Below are 11,599 nucleotides of genomic sequence, written 5' to 3'. Positions count from 1 at the left end.
TGTTTTCTTACCTCTGATTATGCGTGTGGCTCTTCTCTGGACTCTCTCAAGCTTCTCCACATCCTTTTTGAATTGTGGAGCCCAAAACTGGACGCAGTACTCCAGCTGCGGCCTCACCAAGGCCGAGGACAAGGGGAGAATGACGTCCTGGGATTTGCTTGAGAAGCTTCTATGGATGCATGCCAGCGTTTTGGTCGCTTTACTAGCTGCAGCACCACATTGAAGGCTCTTTATTCCACAGTTCTAGCCAGTGTAGCACTGCTGAGCCTATAAGGATGCTGCAGGTTTTTCCTCCCCAGGTGGAGAACCTTGCATTTTTCAGTGTTAAACACCATCAGGTTCTTGTCTGCCCATTTGCTGAGCCTGTCAAGATCCGCCTGGATCACCCTCCTGTCCTCATGTGTGGATGCTTTGCCCCAAAGTTTGGTGTCATCGGCGAACTTGGCCAATCCGCTTCTGACTCCAATGTCCACATCATTAATGAAGAAGTTGAACAAAACAGGTCCAAGGACAGAGCCTTGGGGGACCCCACCATGATGATTGACTTCTGTCAACCACCACCCTCTGGGTCCGAACACGGAGCCAATTTCCCAGCCAGCGGATCATGATGGACCCAAGGCCACAGTTGGCCAGTCTTGCCAAGAGGTGATCATGGGATACCAGATTGAAGGTTTTTGAAGTCAAGATATATGACATCAATCTCTTCCTCCTTGTCCAGGTGATAGGTCACCTGGTCCTAAAAGGAAATGAGATTGGCCATGCAAGACCTACCCACAACAAACCCGTGCTTGCTATCCCTTAGGATGTTGGCATCGGCCAGTCTATTAAGGATGGCCTCCTTAATAAACTTTTCTAAGACCTTCCCCGGGATAGAGGTCAGGCTGATGGGCCTGTAGTTTGCCGGATCTACTTTCCTCCCTTTCTTGAAGATCGGCAGCACATTGGCCTTCTTCCAGTCTTCGGGCACTACACCAGAGCGCCAGGAGTTTTCAAAGATCCGTGCCAGGGGCTGGGCTATGACGCTTGCCAGCTCCTTGAGTACCCTGAAGTGTAGATTGTCAGGGCCAGCTGACTTGGAAGGTGGCCAGCCTTATTTGAATGAATGCCCTGTCATTTATCTCCCAGGTGACTCTCAGCTGTCTCCTGGAGATTTATATCTAATTCCTGAAGGGTCGGCAACCCTAGCGCCAGGCCGCACCTCACCATCCCCAAGCCCAGCCCCACGTGCTCCCCTGCTGTCATATGTGATGCCTAGAGGGCGAATGGGGAGGGGCACGTGCCCCCTCGGAGACCGGCTGCTGCCGAAGCCGCTGGGGCGGTCGCGAATCAATGGTATTGACTTGACTTCGCATTGAAAGACCCATGGGAGTGAGAACTGGGTCACCGCCGTCAAACAATGTCTTATGATGATTTTGGGGCAAGGCAACCCCGCAAGTGGGGTGAGATGCCTCAGAGCGACTGGGCAGTACACGTGCTGCATCAGTCACCCGCAACAACCACGGGGCTGCTGGGATACGTTTATCATAATCAGCACGATCATCAACAAACAGGGATAAGCATGATGATAAACAGCTGATTGTCATTCTTTGTACAACGGGTGACGTCATTGTACAAAGGCGATCGTCACCTTTCACGCGGGCGGGGCAGAAAACAAAGCCACTTGGGACGCCCCGCCCCCTGCTCTGATTGGCGGTCACCTCCCCCGGCCGGCCCCTTCCGGGTTCTGTCCCGCTCACGTGACGCAAGCCGCTCCCACGTGACGAGGCCCGGAGCTCGCTGCCGCGTTTGGGAGCCGGGATCGCTGCCATGGCCAGCCAGTCGCAAGGCATCCAGCAGCTGCTGCAGGCCGAGAAGCGCGCCGCCGAGAAGGTGGCCGAGGCCCGCAAGCGTGAGTGCCACCGCGTCCCGGGGCCTGCCGCGCCCGAAGCGAGCGGGGATCGAACCGGCGGCCCCTCGCCCGCTTTCGGCGTCCCCGCACGCGATTGGCCCGTGAACCGCGGAGCGCGTTTCTGATTGGCTCCGGCGCGTTCCATTCCCGGGCTCAGGGGCTTCCAGCCCGTGGGTTCGGAAGGGAGGCGGTGGGAGACAGGCGCTGCCCGTCCCCGAGGAGCACGGGCCGGGCATGGAAGCGGGTTCCCACTGGGGAGGGAGCAAGGGGCAAAGGTGCTGCCGCTCCAGGGTGGTGCGGAGTCTCCCCCCCCCCCGGGGCTCGCTCTCGTGCCCGGGGGTCCGGGGCGCGTGGCTTGTCCCAGTTGTGCGGCCGGGGGAATGGGCCCATGTTGGGCAGAAAAATGCAGAATCTTCTGAGCGCTCCCCAGCTTCCCTGCCCTCCCGGTGCTTCAGCTCTAAGCACTTCTCCATCCCCACCACCTGCCGGGTTCGTAGCCTTTTATATTTCAACGTTCGACCGAAGGGCCTGTCCGCGTCCCCCCAGCAAATCAGCCTGTTCTGCTCCATGAATTGGTTCCAGAAAAGAGCAGGAAAGGGGGCACCAAATGGGGCGCTCTGGGCATGCTCAGAGCGGTGCCTTGGGGTGTTCCCCAGGTGAAGCTGCAGCCTGATTTCCAGAGCTGGGTCTATGGGGTGGGAGTGGATGGGGCTGGAATTGCTCCCATCTTGTTTCTGGAGCCAGTTGCCCAAGGAGGTCTTTGCTGTGGTGTGGACCTGCCCTTTTGAGGAGTGTTGAAATGGGCAATGGCTACAAGTCAGGCAGCTGCTGGGGATGGAGAAGTGCGTAGAAGGGAAGCTGGGCCCCTTGCGTGGAGCAGTCAGGAGGTTCTGTATTTTTCTGCCCTGTTTGAGCTCCTATTCACTGCTTGCTATAGCAGGAGGGGTGTGCCCTAGTGCACTAAGGAATACGGCTAGCATCTGGCACTCTAAGGCAGAAGTGCCTGCAGGGGGTGTTCATTGTGGAGTTGTTTTTAACAGGAAAAGTACTGCTGTGTGTCTGGTTAAAGCCGGCGGGGTCAAAGAAAATGTGCTGCAGGCTTGCAGAGGATGGTGTAGGTTGTAGCCGTGCTGGTCTGAGGACATAGGCAGACAAGGTTCTTTGGGTGAATCAAAGAACCTTGTCTACAAAAGATGGTGAAATTTATGTGGCGCTTAGCTCCTTATGAGCTCGCTCCTGTGACGGCTTGCCTGCCCCAAGAAAGCGCCGCCTTCTGTGTGAAGATGTAGCACGGAGTGGTGGGAGAGACGCTTGTGATCCAGGAATTGAAATCTCTCCAGATCAGTTGAACAACTAATCTGTGCAGAGATCCTTATAAAAGTGAGACCACCAAACAGGAACAAGCATTTTCACCATGAGGAGTGGGCTGGCATGCTCATATTTCTTATCTGCTTTTTTGCTGGCATGTTGAATCTCTAATCTCTACATAAATGCCCAGGAAGCAAAGACAGAGTTGGACCCTAGCCTCATCAAAGGTGATGGAAGTATTTTTTTTTTTCATTGATCTTAATGGAGCCAGGACTTCATCCATGGTTACTACCCTGAGGAGTTCTTGTCACACTTCCCAAGTGCTGTTTTACTGCTTATCTCCTGCTTAATCATTTCAGCTTCTTTACCTGGGAGGTACATTGCTTTAATTTGGCTTAAATATAGAAATCCTTAAAGGGGGGCGGGGAGGGGTGTCATATAACATGTAACTTGTAGCCATTGCACAACTGGACCGAGGCAAAGCTGTGATCGCTTGATCTGTCTGTTGTGCAGACTGCAAGTACTCTTACAGAAAGTACAGATCAGCTGAGCCAAGGCAGCAGGACTTTTTTTTTTCCCCAGCAAGTATTTCTGGATTTTGAGGGTCTTTTTTCCCCCCCTTTCCACCCCGCCTTTTTTTTTTTTTGTCTTGCCAGGTGGTGAGTGGGTTTATGGATCAGAGGTGCACTCTGCAGTCAGTCCCCCCTTGGAAGATATAGGAATGTCAGTTAACTGTATAAAATTGGATAACAGGGGAGGCCTTAGAAAGCGTGTGGCATTCTGGCAATGGCTTCCCACAGGCTCTTCCTGCCAAGTTGCAACTGTAGATGCCACAGTAACTGTCTGCTAAGTTGGATGCCTATGGGGAATGTTGTGTCCTAGCTGTCTCTCTCTGTCTCAGATGTTATTCTAATCTGGCATATTTTTTGGTAATAGGAAAGAACCGGAGGCTGAAACAGGCAAAAGAAGAAGCACAGGCAGAGATTGAACAGTACCGCCTGCAGAGGGAAAAGGAGTTCAAAGCCAAGGAAGCAGCGGTTAGTTTATTAGATAATTCACAGCTGCCTCCTCCTCATCCTTGTGTCCCCCAGCCCCCAGTCCTTGGGGCTGCTTGGAGTTGGTGTTGCTGCTGCTTGAGATGATGCTGTTAGAGCTCTGCAAAATGTTTAGCTGCTGCTCTTTGTGGAAGAACATTCTGCATGGGGTGGTTTTGTCCGAGAGTGGTTTTCCTTAATTGCCTCCCTGTGCTGTAATGTGCCGCCAGCTGCCATGGCAATATCAGTGGAAAGCAGTCAGCAGCAGGAGTGTTGTTGCATCTTGGAACCTGGAACATGGTATCAGTAGTGAAGCGGTTAATATTAATGAGGTCTGATTTGTGTGTCATGGGTTAGTCTTACAAAGTAGACTTTGTGCATTAATAACAAAAGGAGATCATGCTCAGTTCTGCAGAGCTAGTCTTTCTTGCAAATGTTTCACTATGGTTCCTTGAGTGTTTAAAGATTTGAATTTTGTGATGTAAGTTTATCAAGTGGCCTATAAGTCTCTTGGCAGCTTTGCATGCTCTGTTTTATGTGGTGCTTTTATTCCCAGCAAAATGTAAAATAGTATGTGTGACCTCAGCCTTCATCAAAGGTTCCAAGTGGGAGCCCTCTTTCCTTTGAAGTGTGTTGTGAGAGCAGTGACGCGCTACTTTGTGCCAGCTCTGTTTTTGTAAGGGGTATTCCTACACTACCTGCAATCAGATTTCCAAGAAGATGAATCACTCATTTTCTTCTTTCTATACAACTTTTTAAGTTGGCAGTGTATAATTTCAGTTAAGCCTGTCCTCACATGGACCCCCCCCCCCGCATTATAAACCAGCAAATCAATCTTGACACCAGTAAGCTAAGATCTTATTTCTTAAGCTTTTCCTTTTTCATTCTCTAACCAGTAACAGTACTAGTCCATTCAAGACTTTGACTCTGTTCTATTCACCATACTTTGGAGTTTGGGTACTGAAGTACGGTTCTTGTGCTTCTGATTCCTGTACCAACAACATTTCTGAACCTTGTGTTTAATTCCTGATTTCCTGCCTCTGAGGCTTCAAGTCCCTATTTACAAATGGAGAAGCCGAGAGACAGATTTGAAGTGGTCATGGCTTTTTTTTTTTTTTTCCTTTGTCCTCGAGTTGTATTTACGGCAGAGGAATAGAATCCAGGTCCTGTGAGTCCTGTCCTGTGCCTTGACATTGCTCGTGTTTGGTGCGCAGCCAAGTTGAAGTGTTTGTACCTTCCAGAGAAATCGAAGGGTTAGGAATGACAAAGGAATACATTTTTCAAAAGTCCTTTACTTAAATATTACTGCGAATATTGTATTAGCTGCTATCATTATTAGCAGTCTTACTTAAAGTAGTGTCCAAAAGGCCCCAGTTAAAACCAAGGTGTCATTGTCCTAGGGACTGCACAAATTCCCCCAAAGCTTATATGCTAAATAGATGAGATGGTCTAATGATTCAAGGGATAGCAATGAAGCAACCGTGATGAAGCAACTCTCTCTTGGCATTACTACTTTACCGCTACGCTGTGTTGCTGCAAGAAGTGTAATGATTATTACTGAAGCATACAGAGTAGCAGAACATAAAAATTAGTCACAATAGTTTGCTTCCTTACCAAGGAGCTTTTTGTTCTAAGTGGATTGCTTTTTTCTTTTCATTCGCTCAGGCTCTTGGATGTCATGGAAGCTGCACCACCGAGGTTGAGAAGGAGACCGAGGAGAAGATGAGCATAATCCAAGAAAACTTCCAAAAGAATAGGGAAGAGGTGCTGACTGAACTGCTGTCACTAGTGTGTGACATCAAACCAAAAATCCACATGAATTACCGCATCAATGGATAGTAGAGGAAGAATGTGTGTGCTGGAAGTACTAGCAGTAACATCTGGCTTCAGATGGAACGTACAGCCCTTAGCCATACTATAGCTCTGTTCTTTTTTTTTGGAAAGAAATTAAATTATTTCAGTAGGTTTGTAGGTCCTTGATACCTTGTTGGAGACTCAGTAGTTTACCTCTACATGGATTCAGAGCTTATCCAAAGAAAATGACCATGTCTCAAATATGCATTAAATGGCAAATAGTTAATAAGCAAAAAAAAAAAAAAAAGTTTCTGCTTTTTCTTAGGTATTTGCTCAAAAGGAGGGGTTTGAGATTTAAAAGGAGAGAGATGCTGGACAGCTTTTAAAATGCAAGCCTGAGTCAGTACTGGTTTAGACATTTTTTCTGTATCCTTGTAGGCTGAATTGTGTTGGTAATCTTTAAAATAAAGGTGAATCCAGAAAGAAAAATCCTTGGGCTGTTCAGTATGGGCTGGTAGTTAGCTGTTGTGTGTACTTTGCTGTAACTTGAATGATAATGTCTTTGCTATAACTTGAATGGCATTGTCTGGCACTGACCTTGGAAAGTAAAGAACCTATGTAACTGATGTCTCTTTAGTTGTCTGTTTTGTTTCTCCTTGCCCTTCTACTTATTACAGTAGTGCCTGTGGCTTCGTTTTTTTATTATGTGCTGCACATATGCACACTGAATCTGTTAATTCTCTAAGACAAAACATGGGAGAAGAAAGAAGTGAAGTGACTTGGCAAAAGTCAGAGTGGGTAAATCGCAGAGCCTGCGGTGGAACCCACGTCTCCTGGATTCTTCTCTAGCATTCAAGCCACTAGACCAATGATGAACAACTTGCCCAAGAAAATTCTCAAGTAGTGATCATACGTGAAAGCTTAGGTGAAATAGAAATTAACTGCTTTCCAAATGTGACTTTTGTAGTCAGCCATGCAAATGCAGTATCTATCCTTCCTCTCCTGGTGCCTCGTACTGATCTCCGCTGTGCTGTAATAAATATCAAGGTGCTACTGACTTAAAAAGAACTGTGGGACAAGTATATTGTGTCCAAATTGGCTTCAGTGTCCGTTGCTTCTTGCCGAAGCTAACGTGCATCAGAATCTTGCAGGCTTTTTTGTTCCAGCAGCATCTCTATCAGCTGGTATAGTGACCCTTCATTCTACTAATGGAAAATGTGAGACCTCCTAGGAAGCATTCCTTATTTTTTTTTTTTCCTCAAAGCTACAAAATAAAACTCAATTCTGTTTGCATACGTTAAAAAACCAACCCCTAAAATGGCATTTTACTTTAAACTTGGTGTGCTCCTATGGAAGCAGTACATTAGCTGGACTTGGCTCACCTGCCATCTGTATAAGATCAGGTGCATTCGTGTGGCTTTTTTGGTGCTGTTATCTAATAGTTGATGGAATCAGTTTTAGCTAAAAATGCCAAAAAGCCCTGCTGATGTACCCTATCTATACTTTGACTCTGCTCTGAAGGATCTGTAACATGCTGTGCCAAAAAGCCCTGCTGATTTACCCTATTTATACTTTGACTCCACTCTGAAGGATTTGTAACATGCTGCTGCTTCTGGAAAAGCATTTTTTTTTTTTTTAAAACTTCTGCAAATAGCCCCTATACATATATGAGGAAGCTAAGTAAGAAATTCTGCTCAATGCTACCACGCCTTGCTAACAAGAAATAACAACCCCTGGCAGTGTACTCGGTTTTAGAGGATCTAGATTCTTTGCTGCTGACAAAGAAAGTGCTTTTGGGAGGTAGTTAGGAAAACACAACCCACTATCTTTGTAAGTAGAAGATTGGAGATAAAAGGTGACCTGCTTGAGATCATGCAGCCATGGGAGCTGAAGTTGTTCTGTCTTTTGTTTGGTTTTTTTTTCCCCGTTTGTTCACATCAGGTCTCTGATCAAGGATTGAAAGAGTCTCTTTGACAAATCATGTTTGGAAAAATGAAATGGAAAAAGCAGACGTGTTATACTGCAGTAGATCTTAAAAGATCCAGGGTAATTATGTCTTGGCCTCACAGGTAGTTCGTGGTTTAATGACATACAAACATGCTGTATGACCAGCAGCTAGTTGCGTTCCAGCTGGGGAATAATTGCTTCTGTTCTATGCAAGGAGTATGAAATAATCCTTGGTATTTCAAAACGCTTGTATTTGCTATTATCGTGCACAAGTGATACCGTTCCAATTCTGTCTACCTCTTCCAGGGTGTACTGCTCGCTGAAGGCAGCTGTTGACACCTTGGCTTGTTGCTTTCCTTCAGTAGGCAAAGACCACCTCCCCCTTGCCAGCTGGAAATGTAATGGCGCTCTCTCTGTTCCCAGGTTGACTTCTAAATACTATGTAATGGCTGCAGAGCATCTCCTTGTTAACCCAGGTTTTCTCCAAAACCACATCCCCTGGAGCTAGGGACAGGGAGGAGGAAAAAATCTACCTCGGTCTCAAGTTATCTTTTTGGCTGGATGTGTAAGGATTTCTGCTCCAGCTCATGCTGAGGTTTTAATGCCTTGCCAGAATATGTTTTTTTCTTTTTATATCCCTTGGCATGCTGTTCCCAAAAAAGCCTTATTTAACAGCCAAGAATTATCTGACTGTCCAAATCTGCGTAGAGGCAAATCACTCCAGTTACTGCTTTTCAGTCAGCGTGGCTTTGTTTGCAGTGTACAGCTTTTATTGAAAATGAAAGACGCATTAATTTCATCCTGAGCCTCCCTGGAAAAAAAGACCTTTTATGAGTCTGGGTACATAAATTAGACTTTGTAGACGTTTTTTCCCCCTCTAAGATAAGACTGCGCCACAAAATATTCCGCAGGGAAGGTTTCTGGTTCAAGACACGTGGGCTAAACATAAGGTAATTTGGATCTTGGAAAAAAAAGAGATCTTACATACTGTCTGCTCCCCCTCATTTTGATTAGTGCAAGTATCATTAATTTCAGTTTTTGTAGTGAAGCCTCCCTTTTGCTGATCTCTCCAAGTGTTGCCTATTATTGGCTATTTGCCTGTGGTGGTCTGGATATAAAGTGCTGCTGCAGGTCTTGATTAGTGAGTGAATTCCAATTAATTCTAATAGGAGTTTAGACCCAGATGACATGTATTTTGGGGATTTTTATGCTGTATATTCTAGATCAGGGGCAGGCAATTATTTTGGGTGGATGGCCACTTAATGGGTTTTGGTTTTGGTGAGCAGTCGTGGGCTGCAAGGGTAGTCCCTGGTTGCAATCTTGGGACCACAAGTCCTACCTGCTACCCCCTGACCATCTGAAGTCCCTCCCCTTGGGACTTCTGGTAATTCTAATACTATAAAAGCCTAAGTCTGTCTGTCTGTCTGTCTGTAACGCTTTATTTGCACTCTGATTGGCTGACGGAAGCAGCCAATCAGAGTGCTCCAAGCATGGGGGAGTGCTGCCATGTTTCTGAAGTGGTGCCAAAGACCAGACGGAGGGTGGGGGACCTGAGACTCGAAGTGCTGGCCTCGGCTCACCCACCCCGCTCCCTGCAAGAGGCAGAATGGCAGCAGCATGGGGCGTTAGGTGGTAGCACACCATCCCTGCCCTTCCCCCACCCCGGTCATTCTTGACGGGTAATTGGCTAATAATAAAATAATATTATTAAAAGAACTAAAAAATTCTTTATTTAAAAAAAATATTTTTGTCCTGATTTGTGTGCGTTTGTGGTGTATATAGAGGTGATTACATAACAGTTCAAAATGAGGTCTTACTCTTGTATATTGTAGTGGAGTGTGGTGCATGGGGGGTATGGAAGGGTAGCTGTGGGGTTTGTGGGGAGCTGTGTGTGTGTGTGTATGCGTGGGCATGTGGAGTGTGGGTGTGGGGAGGTGTGGCTAGGTATGGGGAGTGTGTGGAGGGGGAGGGTGGCTGGGGGTGTGCCTGTGGGGGGGGGGGCACCTTTGAAACAAAACAAGGGCACTCAAAATGTTTCGAAAATTTTGAAAAGTTTCAAAGCTGGGCTTACTTGGCTTCAGTGCCAGTCCCAGCTGGCAGCGGCAGCCTGCTATCATCTTGTGCACAGATCCAGGCTCCCCCCGGAAGGAGTCTGGCGCAGCCCCACAGCCCTCCCAAGGGTGTGAGCCCCCGGATCTGTACGTGGGATGACAGCATGCTCTCGCTGCCGGCTGGGGCCAGTGGCAGGTGGAAGTTTTCCCGGTGCTCGGCACAGGCTGTGCCTAGTGCCAATCCCAGCCAGTAGTGGCAATCTCCTGTGATCCTGCACACAGATCCAGGAGCCTGCACCCCTGGAAGGAGTCCGGCACAGAAGGCTGCGGGCCTCCACATCTGCACGCTGGATGAAAGGAGGCTGTTGCTGCTGTCTGGGACTGGCTCTGGGCACAGTCTGCGCCCAGTGCTGGGAAGATAGCTGCTGCCAGCGGCAGTCTGCTAGCATCAGATCCAGGGGCCAGCAGCCCTGGGAGGGCTGTGGGGTTGTGCCGGACTCCTGGGGGTGCGGGTCCCTGGATCTGCGCGCTGGATGGTAGGAGGCTGCCTGGGGCCAGCGGCAGTAGCAATCTTCCCAGCACTGGGCATAGGCTGCACCCAGCACCGGTCCCAGGTGGCAGTGGCAGTCTCCTATCATCTGGTGTGCAAATCTGGGGACCCACATCCCCGGGAGGAGTCTGGCACAGCCCTGGAGCCCTCCCAGGGGTGGAGGACCCCTGATCCCCGCTCTAGATAACAGGTGGCTGCCACTGCTGGCAAGGGTCATGAGTTTTGCTTTAAACAGTTGGAGGCGCAGTTTCCCAGAAACTTCTGCACCTATCTCCTTGAAACTTGGCAGGCTTCATGCCCTCAGAAGGGGCTACTATCCCTGTAATTTTCATCTGAATCTGGTAGGAAATGACAAAGTTTTAGGTATTATCATGATTCCCCATTATAGCGTATGGGTGAAACACAGAAACGCGTTGAAATTGCAAAACAGTTTCGATGAAACGAAACAGACCAGTGCTTCAAAATGAAACGAAATGATGAAATGAAACACTGTCCCTTCGAGACAGCAAAAAGGAAGTCGAAATGAAACAGTGCTGTTTCGCACAGCCCTACTGCCCAGCCCTGACCTCGGGTGCCCCGCGTCTGCTCTAGGCTGGAGCCTGTGCTGCACTGGGTTGCCCTGCATCTGCTCCGTGCTGCCACTGCTGCCCTGCATGGCAGCCCAGAGGTTGCCATGATGGCTGCAGAAATGGAGGACAGCTCTGCGCAGGCTCCAGGCAGCTGCAGCAGGAAGGGGAGAGGCCGCTTTCCCTCTACTTTGAGCAACAGCTTTTGTCCTGTGCTGCCACTGCTGAGCCTGGGAGGGCAAGGCCAGAGTAACTGTGGCGTGTGTGGGGTCAGGGCTGTGCAGCACAGATCCCCGTCATTATTGCAGGGCTGAGGCCAGGGCAGTGGCAGCCGGAAGGAGCTGCCTGCCCTCTGGGCTTCTAGGCAGTGCAGCCACAAAACCACCCCAGCCCATGGGAAGCAGGATGTGCCATGACTGGACTGTGCCTGGGCCAGGGGACCAAGGGACCCGCTGCAGGCC

General features: G+C 48.7%; 1 protein-coding gene across 2 annotated transcripts; it reads left to right on the top strand.

Moving 5' to 3' along the window:
• Positions 1 to 1,724: 1,724 nt before the first annotated feature.
• Positions 1,725 to 6,650, top strand: ATP6V1G1 (ATPase H+ transporting V1 subunit G1). 2 transcript variants are annotated; one of them, XM_090022544.1, is made up of 4 exons: positions 1,916 to 2,377; positions 3,387 to 3,423; positions 4,133 to 4,233; positions 5,896 to 6,650. In XM_090022544.1, the coding sequence occupies exons 1-4, from the start codon at positions 2,123 to 2,125 to the stop codon at positions 6,067 to 6,069; spliced, it is 567 nt and encodes a 188-aa protein (XP_089878670.1). In that variant the 5' UTR covers positions 1,916 to 2,122; the 3' UTR covers positions 6,070 to 6,650. The 2 variants fall into 2 exon arrangements, with proteins under 2 accessions (XP_089878671.1, XP_089878670.1); XM_090022545.1 differs by lacking the exons at positions 1,916 to 2,377; positions 3,387 to 3,423 and adding an exon at positions 1,725 to 1,888.
• Positions 6,651 to 11,599: the final 4,949 nt, after the last annotated feature.

This window comes from Crocodylus siamensis, chromosome 11, assembly GCF_052110815.1.
Source record: "Crocodylus siamensis isolate JL-2025a chromosome 11, ASM5211081v1, whole genome shotgun sequence".
Classification (NCBI taxonomy): Eukaryota; Metazoa; Chordata; order Crocodylia; family Crocodylidae; genus Crocodylus; species Crocodylus siamensis.
This window is presented reverse-complemented; position numbering and strand designations above follow the sequence as displayed.